Source organism: Oncorhynchus tshawytscha, linkage group LG14 (genome assembly GCF_018296145.1).
Source record: "Oncorhynchus tshawytscha isolate Ot180627B linkage group LG14, Otsh_v2.0, whole genome shotgun sequence".
NCBI lineage: Eukaryota > Metazoa > Chordata > Actinopteri > Salmoniformes > Salmonidae > Oncorhynchus > Oncorhynchus tshawytscha.
Window position 1 is genome coordinate 11,706,204 of NC_056442.1, and position 19,167 is coordinate 11,725,370.

At 42.4% G+C, this 19,167-nt stretch overlaps 1 protein-coding gene across 1 annotated transcript in view; it reads right to left on the minus strand.

Annotated features, from left to right (window-relative positions):
- LOC112266557 (aryl hydrocarbon receptor) overlaps nt 1-17,973 on the minus strand; it is a 78,267-nt gene extending 60,294 nt beyond the window's left edge. The window contains exons 1-2 of the mRNA XM_024444131.2: nt 17,533-17,973; nt 11,225-11,412 (exon numbers count right to left, since the gene is read on the minus strand). Coding sequence (XP_024299899.1) covers nt 11,225-11,412; nt 17,533-17,591 — 247 coding nt within the window. The 5' untranslated portion in view covers nt 17,592-17,973. The remainder of the gene's footprint in view (nt 1-11,224; nt 11,413-17,532) is intronic.
- Nucleotides 17,974-19,167: the final 1,194 nt, after the last annotated feature.

The window sequence follows — 19,167 nt, forward strand, 5'->3', positions numbered from 1 at the left end:
ACAGAAATGATAAGGATTATGTCTATAGAAATGATAAGGAGTAGGTCTACAGAAATGATAAGGAGTAGGTCTACAGAAATGATAAGGAGTAGGTCTACAGAAATGGTAAGGAGTAGGTCTACAGAAATGATAAGGAGTAAGTCTACAGAAATGATAAGGAGTAGGTCTACAGAAATGATAAGGAGTAGGTCTACAGAAATGATAAGGAGTAGGTCTACAGAAATGATAAGGATTATGTCTATAGAAATGATAAGGAGTAGGTCTACAGAAATGATAAGGAGTAGGTCTATAGAAATGATAAGGAGTAGGTCTACAGAAATGATAAGGAGTAGGTCTACAGAAATGATAAGGAGTAGGTCTACAGAAATGGTAAGGAGTAGGTCTACAGAAATGATAAGGAGTAATTCTACAGAAATGATAAGGAGTAGGTCTACAGAAATGATAAGGAGTAGGTCTACAGAAATGATAAGGAGTAGGTCTACAGAAATGATAAGGATTATGTCTATAGAAATGATAAGGAGTAGGTCTACAGAAATGATAAGGAGTAGGTCTACAGAAAATGATAAGGAGTAGGTCTACAGAAATGGTAAGGAGTAGGTCTACAGAAATGATAAGGAGTAAGTCTACAGAAATGATAAGGAGTAGGTCTACAGAAATGATAAGGAGTAGGTCTACAGAAATGATAAGGAGTAGGTCTACAGAAATGGTAAGGAGTAGGTCTACAGAAATGATAAGGAGTAATTCTACAGAAATGATAAGGAGTAGGTCTACAAAATGATAAGGAGTAGGTCTACAGAAATGATAAGGAGTAGGTCTACAGAAATGATAAGGATTATGTCTATAGAAATGATAAGGAGTAGGTCTACAGAAATGATAAGGAGTAGGTCTACAGAAATGATAAGGAGTAGGTCTACAGAAATGGTAAGGAGTAGGTCTACAGAAATGATAAGGAGTAAGTCTACAGAAATGATAAGGAGTAGGTCTACAGAAATGATAAGGAGTAGGTCTACAGAAATGATAAGGAGTAGGTCTACAGAAATGATAAGGATTATGTCTATAGAAATGATAAGGAGTAGGTCTACAGAAATGATAAGGAGTAGGTCTATAGAAATGATAAGGAGTAGGTCTACAGAAATGATAAGGAGTAGGTCTACAGAAATGATAAGGAGTAGGTCTACAGAAATGGTAAGGAGTAGGTCTACAGAAATGATAAGGAGTAATTCTACAGAAATGATAAGGAGTAGGTCTACAGAAATGATAAGGAGTAGGTCTACAGAAATGATAAGGAGTAGGTCTACAGAAATGATAAGGATTATGTCTATAGAAATGATAAGGAGTAGGTCTACAGAAATGATAAGGAGTAGGTCTACAGAAATGATAAGGAGTAGGTCTACAGAAATGGTAAGGAGTAGGTCTACAGAAATGATAAGGAGTAAGTCTACAGAAATGATAAGGAGTAGGTCTACAGAAATGATAAGGAGTAGGTCTACAGAAAGAAACAGGAGTAGGACCTACAGAAAGAAACAGGAGCAGGCCTACAGAAATGATAAGGAGTAGGTCTACAGAAAGAAACAGGAGCAGGCCTACATAAATGATAAGGAGTAGGTCTACAGAAATGATAAGGAGTAGGTCTACAGAAATGATAAGGTGTGGGTCTACAGAAATGATAAGAATTAGACCTACAAGTCCCTTGCTCTACGAGAACCCCTTTTGACTTTCACTCTCAACTGATGACTCCTTTTCAACTGGTGTGGGGAGCTAATACGAAAACCCCTTTTTCTTTTACTTACTTCAAATTACAATAGCAACTTTTGACATTGTCTTCCCCAAGCATTGATTTTCCTGGTCCTATTTGTTTTCCAACCATTGTATTCTTCCATAGAGAGAAAGTTTGACGGCTTCTCCATTGTTGGTAGGAAAAAAAGAGGCAGTTCGTTTCAGAGGGAGGCAGAACGTCAATATTTGTTTTGGCTTGAGTCATTCATTCTAACGTAATTGTAAAGTTCTTACAGTAATTTCTTATGTGGAAAAAAAGGAAATTCCACTCTCTCAAACACAAATACGCACACACACACACGCACACACACACACACACACACACACACACACACACACACACACACACACACACACACACACACACACACACACACACACACACACACACACACACACACACACACACACACACACACACACACACACACAACACAAAAAAGGGCCTGAGCTCTACAAGGAACATTGATTGAAAGAGATTGAAAGCTGTAGGTCATTAGGGCCAGTCTCAACCTGTCCTGCATGGTGACCTTTAACCTGGCCTGATTGAGACAGCTTTACTCAACTGCTGCTTACCACTTACCAAATGAATCCCAAACGTTACTATTAAACTTTTCCAAACAAATCAAACAACGTTTATAATCAAACCATAGGAAGCCTAATACGTAAATAAACTATAACATTTAAGACGGAGAATTGTTATTGTCTTTACTGGAGAAAAATACCAAAGAACGCGCTCTCCCCCACGCGTTTGGAAACACTACAGCCAAAATGGGAGCCACCTAGAAAAACTACAATTTCTGGCTCATTTTTCCAAATATCAGAATGAAACTCTTTCTAAAGACTGTTGACATGTAATATAAGGCCTAGGAACTGCAATCTGGTAGGATTTCACCTTATAATAAAATTGACAGCCAGCTACCAAACAGTGGTAGGCTGAACATTTTTTTGGGGGGGGATGGTTTCACCTGCCATATCAGTTCTGCTATACTCACAGACATAATGTTAACAGTTTTAGAAACGTCAGAGTGTTTTCTATCCAAATCTACCAATCATATGCACATCCTAGCTTCTGGGCCTGAGTAACAGGCAGTTTACTTTGGGCACGCTTTTCATCCGGACGTGAAATTACTGCCCCCTACCCAAGAGAGGTTAACCTTAACAGTAACCCTTCCCTTACTCATCTCTGAACACCGTTTACTCAAAAATGTCATATGTAGCAATCAATGCCTTACAATGCATAACTCTTTATTTGGGCCTTACAATGCATAACTCTTTATTTGGGCCTTACAATGCATAACTCTTTATTTGGGCCTTACAATGCATAACTCTTTATTTGGGCCTTACAATGCATAACTCTTTATTTGGGCCTTACAATGCATAACTCTTTATTTGGGGAATTTACAGATAGAAATCTCTTGTTAAACTCAATCCCAACTACGAGCAGAGACTCCAATGTCATTTTAGTTCAAATACTGCACAGGGCTAGTATTTCAGTGCTAGCTAGCGGTCGGTATACCTGGAGGAATCTGCTGGGTTTGTGATATGGCTTAGTAGGCATGTGGCAGATTCCTCAGTCTTGGCATTTCGCCTGCAATGGAACTTGATCATAACTCAAACACAGGACCTCGACACCATCTGGAAAGTAGAGGAGCTCACGCTAACCAGACACAGATATTGTACATGTACCAACTGTTTGGCCTTGTGTTTGATTACATTGCAGAGAGGGCGCTGCTCAATAAGTTGGATTTTTTTTTTAATGGCAGGGGTGGGGCCTGTTCACCCTCTGCCCAATCTAAGCAAGCCAGCGAGATGATCAAGATGGGCATGAAGCAACACTGGAGTAAATTACAGAGCCCTTGGTCTGTGGCAGCCACTGAACTGCACTCCTGTGCAAAGCTAGATTTTTCCGGATCTTCCCAGGTCCACCCAACCCCCCCCAAATGCAGGACTCCATCCTAGACCTCTCAGCTAGCACAGGACCATGACTATTGGCTTACCCTCTTCAGCACAACCCCAGTCAAAACACAGCATCAAGCGGCTAGCTGCTCAAGTAGGAACATGCCCAAGTACCCGCCAAAGACCCACCGTGCCACAAGAAAACAGAGAGAAGAAAACGGAGAGAAGAAAACGACTCTAGTAGAAAAAAAAGAGAAAAAGAGCATGTCTTTTTTTGGTTTACTCAGTGTGTACTGGGCTGTAAATCACAAGCCGGTCTTGACATCGTTGTGTTAAATGGGTGGAGGTTGGTAATATCACTGTGGTTAAATAATCACCATTGTTGTTATTCTTATTGCGGTGCCCACGGGGACATTCCTACAACACTATTAACTATGTGTCATGGTGAAAGAATTCATGTGACTAGTCCAGTTCTTCAAAAACAGATTTAAACTTTTACAGAGTGACTTGTGTTTTAGTCAGGTTGTGACATTATAGGCTCATAAACCACTCTGTTAGTGTGATTCACACAACAGCTTCATCGTTGTCATATGTCCTAGGATATTTACCCATCTGAAAAAAAGGATGGTGTGTCTTACCGTTGCCTGAATCGGTTATAGAAATCCCATTATAATGCTTCAGGTATTGGTCTGCTTTCATACTTTGCTCGGTAAAGAGCGGGTCGAGGGGGTGAGTGGAAGAAAAAAGAGTGAGAAAATGAAGGTGAAAGAGAGCGGTAGGAGGGAGAAACAGAGAGAGCACTCGTCATCTAAGGTAAAACTCAGTACACACCGTCAGTCCTAAGACTGGGGCCTCATTCTGTCATAGAGTTAGACTAGCAGTGATTGTTATCCCTCTCAAACAGGTATTTGAACTAAAGCTTTGTAATGACTGTACCTGTCCTTGGTCTAGGTTAGGGTTTTCCAAACTCGGTCCTGGGCCCCTCTGGGGCCCCTCACCCTCTGAGTATACGTTTAGTTCTTTTGCCCTACACACCGGATTTCAAATATTCAAAGCTTGATGATGAGTTGGTTATTTGAATCACCTGTGTAGTGCTAGGGCAATTACACTTTGAGTCTCTGAGGCCGAGTGTTGAGTAGAGGACAGACTGGGGCCCCAGGACCGAGTTTGGGAAACCCTGGTGTCTAGGTAGTCAACAACAACATGTCAAAACCTTGAGCCTGCCAGAGCCTGTGAGGTTGTTCTGGGAGGTCAGGGGTTAGAGGTCACTGCTAATGGTGACAGGGAACATTCCTCTCTGTCTCTGTGACTTCTCCTCACTCCATTTTATCATGTTATGTCCTGGAGCAGTGTTTGCATTTGTGTGTGTGTGTGTGTGTGTTTGTTCGTGTGTGTGTGTGTGTTTGTTCGTGTGTTTGTGTGTGTGTGTGTGTGTGTGCGCGTGCGTGTGTGTGTGCATGTGTGCGTGTGTGTGTGTGCGTGCGTGCATGTGTGTGTGTGCGTAGCCCTCAATGTGTCTACAATGTCAAACACTACCCAGCAGAACATGTCCAGACACCATCCCATTCAATAACACAGCTTACTCACTGCAGTTACAATGGCGTCACATAGACAGGCTAGAAGAATGGCAATAGCAATGCAAATTGATCTGGTGTGTGATCATGCACTTTACAAATTGCATCCATCCTTCTGGCAGCTATTTATGATGACTTCAAAATCAACAAAGGGATACAGGGTGTATCGGGGCGGCAGCGTAGCTTAGTGGTTAGAGCGTTGGAATAGTAACCGAAAGGTTGCAAGATCAAATCCCTGAGCTGACAAGGTTCAAAACTGTCGTTCTGCCCCTGAACAAGGCAGTTAACCCACTGTTCCTAGGCCATCATTGAAAATAAGAATTTGTTCTTAACTGATTTGCCTAGTTAAATACAGAAAAAAATAAAAATACAAGGTCAATGTTGAGATGACATGTGCATTACAGTGTATGAACATATAAACACATACTTCTCTAACCTGGGCCTGTGATGTCAATACTGAATCTGTTTCATGATTTCTCCGTGCACGGAAAATCTGTGTTATCCCAATATTGTTCTGTTTTGGTTTTAGGATTTAGCATTTAGTGTGTGTTTAGTCTCCGTGGGAGCATTTGTTTCTCAGCAAAATGGCAGCCCTGTCCTTCTACTTTTTGTTTGACCTACACATGCACTAATGTTGAGTCCAACCCTGTGTTGTATCTATCTCACCAACAGTAACACCCACACAACTCAACACCATCCCTGAGTGCCAAGCTGCTCCATGTCACTCTGTCAACACTTCATAACAAACAACAGTAACTGAAAGAGATCCATTCAAAGAAGGTTTCAGTTCAGAATAATAACAAATACGACCAAATGTATGTCACACGGGAAGTGGAATGAATCATAGTTGCCATAGTCCAACCTTATTACAACCTCAGTACAATCTTACCATGACCTCAGGAGAATGTGAGATTGGTTTGCATGGAGGGGTCAAAGGTGACTCTCAGTAGCTTGTTTAGCCTGTTTTACAGCCTCTCTCTGTTGGGGAATGCTAGCGACCCAACCTGCACTACTCCCTATTCCCCAAAGCAAAATCCCAACGCTGGAATAACATCTGGGAAAGCCATGGACGGTGGTGGGGGAAGGTGTGTGAAATCGCCACAGAGGCCCAATACAGGATTCAGCGAGGGGGGTTAATGGCATAAGTCATAGGACTTTAGGACTTTACATAATGGAGGAGTGCTCTTCAAACCTGTTTCCTAGGAACCCACAAGGTGTGCAGGCTTTTGCTCTAGCCCAGCACCAACACAAATTCAACTAAAATACAACTTATAATGAAGAGTTGAATGTTAGTAGTACTATGCTAGGACTACAGACACCTGGAACATGAAGAACACGACAGGTATATTTCTGTTATAATGGGACACGGCCTATTCCTCGTTTTTATTTAAACACTGCTCCAATAAGTAGAGCTGGAATGTGACAGGGGTTAAGCCTACCAATAATATATATGTCAGATCCATCACTAGGCAAACACAGCTGACTCCGACAGCAGTGCCTCGTGTTGTGGTTGTGCAGCCAGCCAGCAATGCTCCAGAGCTTACCTCCCCAAACGTGCCCCTCCACCCTTCCACACCCAGCAGGCAGGCAGCCTCAGATCCCAGAGATGATAAACAGGCTTCATAGAGACAGAGGCCAGAGAGCTCGAAAGGGAGACAACGCACAGGGAGGAGGTGGAAAGATGGATGTGTGTGTTGTGTGTGACGGATAAAGGTAAAGCGATGCTTCAGTGTGTTTTTTTATGGTCGACAATCACGACTGTCTCTGAGTTCTTCTCTGGGTGAAGTGCTGTTCTTCATCAACACAGACCACTGTCAGGAACCATAGATCCGGTGATACAACATGATCAGAATTACTGGCCCACTAGATCCCAGTATGCCTTCTCCCTGTCTACTGACAGTACGCGCACACACGCACACACGCACACGCACACACACACACACACACACACACACACACACACACACACACACACACACACACAGTGTTTATCTCCCCCGGGTTTCTGCACTCTGCATGGGCCCCACTAATACAGAGTGTGTCTGTTGTCTCAACATAGAGTCACATGGATTCACGGGTGGTGACCTTTCGACTTTACTGACCCTCAGCTCAGAGTCGTACAGTGTCAAACCTCCTTTCCCACACTATCACTGACACTCCCTTACTTCACAGGGTCCGCCAAGTCAAACACAGAGATAGGAACCAGGTGGTGCGAAGACGGCCTTGAAAGACCACGGTTCATATTGCAGTCGGGAACGCATGGTGAGCTCAGCCACACACATCTAGTAACATTCACCGTTGTTCCCCATGTGTGGATATTGTTGATATGGGAATAATGTCGCAACTACAAGCTGTTTTGTGAGGTCACGCACATTCTGATTCATTCTCAATCAGAAGATATCTGAGCGATATCAAGTGTGGAAATGGTTGGTTGACACTTCTACTCTGAACTGGGGTCCCACACTAAAGATAACCACCATGGTGAGACCAAATCAAATCAAATAGAATTTTATTTGTCACATACACATGGTTAGCAGATGTTATTGCGAGTGTAGCGAAATGCTTGTGCTTCTAGTTCCGACCGTGCAGTAATATCTTACAAGTAATCTAACAATTTCACAACAACAAATGAATGAATACGAATATGTACACATAAATATATGGATGAGCGATAGCCAAATGGCATAGGCAAGATGCAATGTATAGAGTATTGTATATACATATGAGATGAGTAATGTAGGGTATTTAAACATTATATAAAGTGGCATTGTTTAAAGTGACTAGTGATACATTTATTACATCCAATTATTAATTATTAAAGTGGCTAGAGATTTGAGTCAGTATGTTGGCAGCAGCCACTCAATGTTAGTGATGGCTGTTTAACAGTCTGATGGCCTTGAGATAGAAGCTGTTTTTCAGTCTCTCGGTCGCAGCTTTGATGCACCTGTACTGACCTCGCCTTCTGGATGATAGCGGGGTGAACAGGCAGTGGCTCCGGTGGCTGTTGTCCTTGATGATCTTTTTGGCCTTCCTGTGACATCGGGTGGTGTAGGTGTCCTGGAGGGCAGGTAGTTTGCCACCGGTGATGCGTTGTGCAGACCTCACTACCCCCGGAAGAGCCTTACGGTTGTGTGCGGAGCATTTGCCGTACCAGGCGGTGATACAGCCCGATAGGATGCTCTCGATTGTGCATCTGTAAACGTTTGTGAGTGTTTTTGGTGACAAGCCAAATTTCTTCAGCCTCCTGAGGTTGAAGAGGCGCTCTTGCGCCTTTTTCACCACGCTGTATGTGTGGGTAGACCATTTCAGTTTGTCCGTGAAGTGTACGCTGAGGAACTTAAAACTTTCCACCTTCTCCACTACTGTCCCGTTGATGTGGATAGGGGGGTGCACCCTCTGCTGTTTCCTGAAGTCCACGATCATCTCCTTTGTTTTGTTGACGTTGAGTGTGAGTTTATTTTCCTGACACCACACTCCGAGGGCCCTCACCTCCTCCCTGTAGGCCGTGTCGTCGTTGTTGGTAATCAAGCCTACCACTGTAGTGTTGTCTGCAAACTTTATGATTGAGTTGGAGGCGTGCATGGCCACGCAGTCATGGGTGAACAGGGAGTACAGGAGAGGGCTGAGAACGCACCCTTGTGGGGCCCCGGTGTTGAGGATCAGCGGGGTGGAGATGTTGTTTCCTACCCTCATCACCTGGGGGCGGCCCAGATAGACAACAGATAGATTGTGTAGCAGTGGGGCCCCTGCAGAGAGCAGACACCCGGGGGAGATTAAAACACAGTACATTCAGCAGACAGGGAGAGAGAGCACATTTTGGTCTGGTGGGCCAGTAGGTTGACGATCATGGGGAAGCTGCAATGTGCTGCTTATGTGGAGCGCCATGGGAGGCGTGGGACACAACCCTAGGGCTTTTCTCATCAACCGCGACACCTTACGGCTCTAGGCCGGCCTCCTTCCCATCATCCTTCAGTGGTCTATGATTGAGGCGAGGGGCAAGACAGAGCAGGGACGATCCAGGCTGCATCACATCTGGCCGTGATTGGGAGTCCCATAGGGCGGCGCACAATTGGCCCAGCGTCGTCCGGGTTTGGCCGGGGTAGGCCGTCATTGTAAATAAGAATGTGTTCTTAACTGAATAGCCAAGTTAAAATTTAAAAAATAAAAAATAAAAGAGCAGGTCCAGCTTGGACCTCAAGAGTACAGAGGTCTCTTTCTCCTGAGCCAAACATCCAGCCACTTCAACCTACTCTGAGCTCTCCATACATCTACATAGCTCAGGCCTGACCAAAGCGTTTTGTGGTCATGAAATTAAAAGCGGACAAGGGGAGTTGACCACCACAGCATGTTTGAGGATGACCAAAGGGCAGTGACCACCACAGCATGTTTGAGGATGACCAAAGGGCAGTGACCACCACAGCATGTTTGAGGATGACCAAAGGGCAGTGACCACCACAGCATGTTTAAGGTTGACCAAAATTGCATCACTGAGAAAATGTGTGTATAAAATATACAAAGCCCACTTTAAATAGAGTTGAACTAAAGTTCTAGTATCTTTAATAGCAACTAATAATGTAAAAATGCTCATATAGAATGTATAAGACGATTCCTTTTTGGACCATGCCGTGCAAGCACAGTACACCACTCTACTAGGATCCTGTTGCGTTTGTTTGAGGGGAGGGGGAGTTTGTGAACTTGAACTTCACACAGGCCGATGAGGAAGGAGGAAGGGAGGGAACAGAAGAAGGAAAGGAGGGTAAGGGGTTGCACAGGAAGTAGAGTGTGGGTGGAGTCAGAGTTCAACGCCTGATTTCCAGCTCCCTCCACACACCCTCTCTGTCCTTCTGACCCTCTCTGTCCTTCTGACCCTCTCTGTTGCTCCATAAGAGAAAGAGAGAGGGGAGGATAGAGAGTGAGGGGGAGAAAGAGAGGGTGAGAGGCTCTGCTGCTGCTGCTGTGTGTGTTGTTGTGGTGTAAAAGAGGATTCGAAAAACAAAACGGGATCTCCTAACTGCTTTGGGGCTTGTAGCTCATAACTACTCGCTCATCATGACTACTCGTGTATGGCCATCGCCCTGGCAACGTTTACTTAGTAACGCAATAAACGCATGTCTCCATTCATTACAATTAACACCTTTGGTTGCCAAGGAAGTTATGTCCAAAACATACAATATGCAAAGGGCCTTGTCTGATTTGCCTTTGTTGTTGATGTAGAGTGTTTATCGCTAACTGCTATGTCGGTGGATGCCCAGACCAAAAAAATAAATAATAATTGTCGGAGTGTCTGTTAGCTCTCGTCATGGCCTGGCTTGCAACGAGACTACAGTCTTCTTCTAATTGATGCTATTTTGGACAGAGGAGGAACTATTTGAGGAAAAGTTATGTGTGGCAGAAATTAGCAAGGACAGTCAATCCTTCTGGTGTGTATTTCAAATCAAATCAAATCAAATCAAATCAAATATTTGCGTGCGTGTATGTGCAGTGCTAGCTAACATCTCCGACCACAAGAACATCCTCTGCTGTTTTGGGAGTTAAGAGGGGCCGGAAAGTTAAGAGGGGCCGGGCGGTGGGGGGATGGGTGTGTGTGTGATGATATTTAGAACATGTGTTGCCACTCGACAGGAAAAGGAAGCTTGCGTCTGGCCATGTGACACTCTGAGGTAATATTTCTGTCTGTCCTCTACTCAAAACTCGGCATCAGAGACTCAAAGTGCAATTAACACGGCAACACAGATATAAACCGTTTCCTGAGAGAAATAGAGAGGAAGAGAGAGAGAGAGCGAGAGAGAGACAGAGAGAGACTAGTAGTCAGAGGTGAGAAGCGAGGCGAAAAGAAGGGAGAAAAAGAAGCCTCAAACCAAAAACTACAGATCTCAATCTAAGTCTTCACCTCTGTCGTAAGAGTTAGCCACCATGTGGCCTATGAGGCAGCTAAAGTGTTGGTTTATCTATGAGTCAGAGTAAGTGCCACCCACCACTGAAGAAGCTCTTGACCTTGAGGTATCCCACACTGAGCCGAAGCACAGACAACTTGTCCAGCCTCGCACGTACATCCTCCGAGAACGGCAACAGCCCGGTCAACTTGTCCAGCTCTCCGTTCAGCCGATCCCTGTGGCGCTTTGACGGATTCGATTTGATGCCATCTGTAGGAGGGGGTTTAGGACTGAAAAAGAGAGAACAATAAGTTACGGTTCGATGACGGGGGTTTAAAATTGATGCAGGGTTTTTCAACCCAAGAACTTGGTCTTTCTATTATTGCTGAAGAGAGTCTTCTAAGAGATACTGGTACTGAGAATTACACACAAGAGTAGAAAGTGTGACAAGCAGCCCCGGGTCTGCTAAACAGCCTGGTTTCTCTGGTGATGATGAAACCATCTTGTAGGAAATATTTTGGTAAAGAAGAGAATGGAATAGTAGTGCATATATTACATGGAATCTGATTTCCTTTATTGTAATGTGAAAATGCCTGATCAATTTAGTCCTTAATGAAGTTGGATCTACTCTGAGTTTAGCTGTGTGCTATTCGGGTTAGGGTATTCCCCTGTCCACTGTTGGGTTTCTGTTGAAGTGAGTTCTGGCACTAAAGAAGACTCTAAGGCTGTTGAGAAACATACATAGGGCCACTTCAGGAAATGAAATGTGATCCAGACCCAAAAACCTCCAAGAACAATGGTCTTTTACAGAGATGTCTCAAGTTTACAAATGTACAAAATGGAACCCTATTCCCTATAGCACGTGTCAAACTCAAGGCCAGCGGGCGGTTTGAGTAAATACATATATTTACTGAACAAAAATATAAACGCAACATGCAACAACTTCGACAATTTTACCGGGTTTCAGTTCATATAAGGAAATCAGTCAATTTAAATAAATGAATTAGGCCCTAAACTATGGATTTCACATGACTGGGCAGGAGCGCAGCCAATCAGAATTGTTTTTTTTCTCCCACAAAAGGGCTTTATTACAGACATAAATACTCCTGAGTTTTATCAGCTGTCTGGGTGTCTGGTCTCGGACAATCCCACAGGTGAAGAAGCCGGATGTGGAGGTCCGGGGTTGGCGTGGTTACACGTGGTCTGCGGATGTAAGGCCGGTTGGACATACTGCCGTCCCCAAAAAATGTAACGTTGGAGGTGACTTATGGTAGGGAAATTAACATTAAATTCTCTGTTAACAGCTCAGGTGGACATTCCTGTAGTCAGCATACCAATTGCATGCTCCCTCAAAACTTGAGACATCTGTGGCATTGTGTTGTGCGACAAAATTGCACATTTAAGTTGCCTTTTATTGTCCTCTAGCACAAGGTGCACCTGTGTAATGATCATGCTGTTTAATCAGCTTCTTGATATGCCACACTTGTCAGGTGGATGGATTATCTTGGCAAAGGAGAAATCCTCACCAACAGGGATATAAACAAATTTGTGCACAGAACTTGAGAGAAAAAAAAACATTTTGTGCATATGGACAATTTCTGGGATCTTTTATTTCAGCTCATGAAACATGGGACCAACACTTTATATGTTGCGTTTAAATTTTTGTTCAGTACATACAGAATAGTCTCTTCACTCTGTCCAGCTAGCTAACAGTCATCGAAACGAAAGCTTGACAGTCAATAAGCATCGAACATTCCGAAAGTGATAGGTAGAGGACAATTTTTTTTGCACATTTTGACGGCAAGCTCAGTTTTAAACTGCGGCCCTCCGGACCTCAGTGAAGATCGAAAGCGGCCCGCGTGGAACATTTGTATGACACCCCGGGCCTATAGCATCAAAAGTAGTGAACTATAGGGAGTACGGTGTCATTTCAGATACATACAGAGACTCGTTTCCCTTTGATAGTTGAAGAGTAGCTGAAACAGATGTGATTCTCAACCTCAAGTAAAGAACCACGTCATTGGTGCAGTATGACGTCATCCTGATTCCTCACAAATACAGGCCTCTGTTTACCAGGTATTTTGTCTTAGAGTAAGTCTCACCAAGCACCTTTGGGTCCCAGCTACTGCACTCTCTCTGGCATATTCCTAGAAATTTACTTAACTCTCTTTGTAAACTGTCAAATAGCATAATTAATCCATTATAATGTTCAACTAACTATAAAAGGCCTTAAGTCCAAGAGCTTGTATTAGGCTGGTCAGAGTTGTTTTAGGAATTTGATAAGCAAGGCAATATTAGCTTTGTGTGTCAAGTATACTTACTGTACATCGTAATCATCTATTCCAACAAAAAAAACTATGTGAAAAATGTTATTGGAAATGAACTTTCAGACATATAAGAAAAACTGAAAAATGTATTAGAAATTAATTGTCATGGACATAGATGACATTTCAAACCCTAAACCTTATAATGTTGTTAACATACATAGTGTGTCATTGTCTACTCTTACCAATCCTTAAAACCAACAAGTTCTCCCACTTCAGAATTTCCTGGTTCAATGTTTGGGAGAACCTTGTCTTGAGAAACCAAGCCATTGTTGTCACATGAAGGTCTGTTGTAACCCAACGCTGTATTTTCCCCACCAAGGGCTTACCCAAAGGGATTTCAACAGTAACTCAAGCCAGAGGTTTGGAACCAAATTATACATTCCCAGAAAACAAGGGAAAGTGATGACACCCGAGACTGGCCTTGGGGACAATAGGCCCTTCATTCAGACCATCTCTGTCCGTCCACCATCTTGGATTACATCTTGGATACCTCACACAGACGGAGGTACCTTCATTGTTGTAGCACAGGTGATATCACAAGTTAATGACACATTCCAAGTGACATTAGCATGTTTTGATACGGGTGCACGTAGTTCAATGTTACAGTAGTGTACTCTTAATCACTGCAAGGACCACACAGTGATGTTTACATACTTACGTATTTATAATGAGATAAGTGCTAGCTTCTTGTAGCATTTTGGCTTACATCATTAAAATGGCCAACCTTTCCATAAACAGTTCAAACCAGACGGACGAGATCTGAACCAAAATAGATAACAGGCCAGTCTTCCAAAGGTCAACCTGATGGCTGAACAGAGGAGGAGTGATAGAGGAACCAGATCTAGGTCATCTGATTTTGAGTGTTGTAACCGACACATGACACGAGAGGCCTGTGCACGTTTGGAAATAGCGGGGCCCAGGCCTGGATTCAAATAGTATTTGTTTTCCATCAAATACTTTCAACATTTGACATAGCCATCATGGAGTGCCAGATGGGCAGGGTTTTGCCTTTTGGGCCTATTCTATTGGTTACTTTGCACCAGGCAAGCTCAACCAAGGTCAGCTAAAGTGCACAAATACTATTTGAGCCCGGCTCTGGTAAGGTCATTCTCACCCTGATAACCTCCAGTAGAACTCTATCTGTCTCTGGTCCACCACAACAAAACAAGACTGGAATTAAACTCGGATGGCTCAACCTGCAGCGTTCGCCTTGCCCACCTCGCTGGCCCTCTCACCATGACTCATGCTGTAGGTCCAATTCTTAAAACAATGGATGTGTAGTGTTATCTATCTTGGCAGAGTTTTACCATCTTATTGCAAGACTGCTTTCCCAGACTCCCAAACAAAGGTACTTTGTCTGAGTCAGTCTAGCAACAACCCCTGAATAAGATTAGGTTCTATGTCTAACATAACAAATACATAAAAACTGTCTAGCATTCTTTCTAAACTGTTTGGTAAAGAAGAAAAAAAGACAAGGTAAATACTGTCTAACATTCTTTCCAAACAGCCAGGACACTGTCTGTGAAGTAATGGTGAAGGTAGTAGCCACACCTGTGGATGGGGAATAGGGGTCCCTTAAAGTAAATCTTTAAAATGCGGGGATGTGAATGCATGGTCATCACCATCAAAGTCATATTAATCCGTTGACATACTTGCTGCCAAAAATAGCCGAGTCACTTCCGGCTCAAGTGTTACCGTAATGAGCTTCTGGTGAGGTCCGTTACAGTTAATGTAGCCATGTGACGTCACTGACAAGTGGCAGGCCAGCGGTGGAGGGGTGGCCGAGGGTCTGGTGTGGACTGGAGAGCCAGGGTCTAGGCTGTCTGTCTGCCTGTCGGGTTCCATGTCTGTCTGTCTGTCTGTCTGCCTCTGTCTGTCTGTCTGTCTGTCTGTCTGTCACTCTCATTTGATTCTGTCAGAGAAATCACAAAGAGTCATGCTTTTGTCTGTTCTGTCTGTCTGTCTGTCTGTCTGTCTGTCACCAACTATCAAAAGAGTCATGTGACCACCAACTATAAGTCAGTGACCTAGTGAGAGTGGCGGACTGAGTATCATACTCAGAGGAATGTCTACTAAAACACTAGCGATGCATCCCAAATGGCATCCTATTCCATATATAGTGCACTACATTTTTACCAGAGAGCCCTATGAGCCCTGGTCAAAAGTAGTGCACGATACTGTATACGGAATAGAGTGCCATTTGAGAGGCAGACTAAGCCTGGTCTGCAACACAGCAGCCACACAATGATATCATTGTGGAGGTAGAAAAAGCTCAATCTATTGGACATTATAGAACTGTAGACACTGTCTCCTGCCGTAGGTAATGTTATATCATCAATCTTCTCTTTATAAAAGGCCAACAGGTTACCCTGTGCCATTGTTCCAACCTTCTGGAAATCTGATAGAGGGAGAGAGCAATGAAAAGATCATGTTTACATATCGGGCTGGTAGAAAGTGTGGAGATTGGAGGAAGAAAAGACGTTTTCAAAATTGAGTAAAATACTTGCTGAATAGGGTCATAAGGTTATAACTAGGTAATAATAAAGTAATTACTCATACTTATTAACTCAATGAGTCCCACCGTATCGCTGGTGTGTTTCGGACTTCGAACTCCTTTAAAACATTGTGCGTCTGAGCTACAGTCTTCTTGTACCATTGGAATCGTCTAATTCTCCTGCATCCGTAAATACCAACCATTAGTCTGTTTGATTACCGGTGGCTGAGCTAGAGCAGTATTTGTGAGACAAGGGCGGAACCCGAAGGGGCCCGGGGCAGGTTTTTTATACAAAAATGTCTGTAGAGTCCGAATGGTTTGAGCTACAAACTATTAAATGCTTTCTATGAAACGCTAAGACTCTCACAAACACGCACATGTGTTTTGATCTATGTTGCTCACAAGCTACGTAAGAGTCATTAGAAGGTAAGGGGTTCTTCTATATAGAAGATCATTGGAAATCCCAGGAAAAATGTGTCAATAACACTGTAACATGCTCAATGAATTGCTGACAATAACTCCAAAAACTCCAAACAAACTCCAAACAAACTCCAAACACAGTTGTCACTGACAAGTTGGATATTCATTTCCCATTGAGCAAACAATTGATGTACTTACAGCATTCATATAAATTCATTTTTTTAATCAAGTTTATGCTTAGACTGACCTTTTTTTTTTATTGACATCTCATAAATGCAACTCTTTGTGTAAATATAAGGGCTGGACATGCAGATAAATGAAAGTCAGATCAACTAAAATTAGATTTTTGCTGGAGTCTTGGGACCAAAATGTTCTGAATAGTGCAATATATTGAAACATAAAAAATAAAAAAAACGATTTGTTCAAGTATTTTTTTTTGCCAGAGAATACAACTGTATAACTTTGTGTGACTTCGAAATATGGTAATTTGCAGAGGAAAACGTTTTGAAATGCAAAAAAGTTTGTTCCTCATGACTGGAAAAAACGCAGGTCTATTAAATTACAAAATTTCGACCCAGTTTTCCCTGCTCTCCCTCCCCCATGTAAGTATTGCATGAGAGCGCAGCCAATTTTCAACTTGATTATGACTAATGCAAGACTACCATTTCCATGCCAGACCATAACTACACACCAAAACTCAATCTTAAGGTAACCCTAAAGACTTGAGGAAGCATTTATAGCAGGCTATTGTGGAAAATACTGAGAACTTAAATAGAGATTGTATAGATAACAAATCGAATGAAAATGGTTTGGAACGAGACAGTAGTCTCAAATTAGTTGGGCATCGTTGTATCTGCAGAATCACTGCAGATACCCAGAGCTATACCAACTTTACGCACAACTTAAACACAAAACCAGTATCATAATATGCATATTATTATATGCATATTATTCATAGAATATGATCAATTGTAGATTGATACATAACATGTCAATCAATGTGTGTATCGTAAAAATGCATTCACCCATAAAATTATGACAAAAGGTAGTGAACATGCACATCGGTCTTATTTGCGTAACTTGATTTAGTGAAGCAATGTAATGTCATATTTCCTTTACACAAAGTAGCCGTATCTTTAAACTTGAAAATTATATTCAGAGTTGCTTACATTTTCTGAACAGGCTTCTTCCGTTTCTTAGCAGCGTACTGCGCCGTACTCCCCAACATGATGTATATCTATCTCACTAAGAAAGTCTTCAGAATAAGACTATCCAATACGTTTCCCTCTTATTCTTGCAGATAGTTTTCGAAGACACACGACCTGCTAAAGCTCTGTATTATGTAAATATCCACAAAGACTCCGTTCCGATGTACAGAACGTCTCATACGTCGAAGCTCCAAATATGCTCAGACACTATTCCTCTTGGTATACCAGACCGATAAATCCAAAATTGCTTTTTGATTGTAAAAGGTTAGACAAACTTTTCAAACTGCACAGCAGCTAGAAATGTCGTGCGTGCACCGAACACAATTGACTCCTTCCTTTTTTATATATTTGTTATGCTGTCATCCCTAATGCATTAACATACTGTACACTCCTCCAGTTGGGCGAACGTAAAGGCTGCGTTTTCTGCTGCTCGAACCAATCCAGAGCGCTGGTTCACTGCACCAGGTACAGTGGGGCTGCTCGCTATTGGTGCAAAGCGCTTTCAGGAAATATGAGAGAGAGAGAGAGAGAGAGAGAGAGAGAGAGAGATTTGTGTCTACTGTTAATTTTTATTGTTTATTTCTCTTTTATTTATTATCTACTTCACTTGATTTGAGAATGTTAACATATGTTGCCCATGCCAATAAAGCCCCTTGAATTGAATTGAGAGATGTACCTTTAAAGAGGCAATCTGCATTTCTAACAATATAGAAGAGGTTGACCCCGCCACTGTTTTGGTAAACATCTGAGGGATGGGGCTGGAGAAATGTATCCACTCTGAAATTCATAGACAGAGGCACAGAGCTATGGACTCAAGGACTGAGTATCCATGTTATCAAAATTATAGTTGTAACCATGTTTTGAGGTTATACGGTGATCGTTTCTAATGACATTGTTTACAAACAAAAGAGTAAAACAAGCTTATATGTTGGGTCTGATGGAGTACGACAGTTGAACTAAGCTTAAGAGGTTACATTATTCAAGAATCAATGGGTATATATATATATATATATACAGTATCATTCATTTACATTTTAAAAATTGGTTTAGAAAGTGCAGATTGCCCCTTTAAAGGCGGAGTTGTTTATGATATATACAACGAGGACAAACTGTACGTATTGTACTTACAAAATCATTTGCAACCTTTGATATCATGGAGAACGCCCTCAGAGCTATGCGCAATAACTCATTTCAATTTAAATGCTGGCTATTGTCCTGGGCCTCTAACCTTATACTTGAATGCTAGGTTAAAACATTTTTAATATACACAATTTCAGATCATTTTATGTTAGTGCATGAACTTTGGCAACCAAACATTTCCAAAGCCACTTTCTCCCATGCAATAGTATATAATAGATAGCCAGGTATTCCCGGGCTACAGGGCTCTACCATAACCCTGTTACCATGTGGTGGTGCATGATGCTGTGAACTTTTCAGACACTCTTCCCATAAAGATGACTTATTGCTTCTGGTTCAATGATGAATGTGGTAATGGTTGCCTAGGGTTGTCTTGAAGAGTTTTTTTGTTGTTCATTTCAACAAAGAAATGCTGTCATGTCCATCGGCTTTTGAAACTCCCCAAACCACAATCCATTA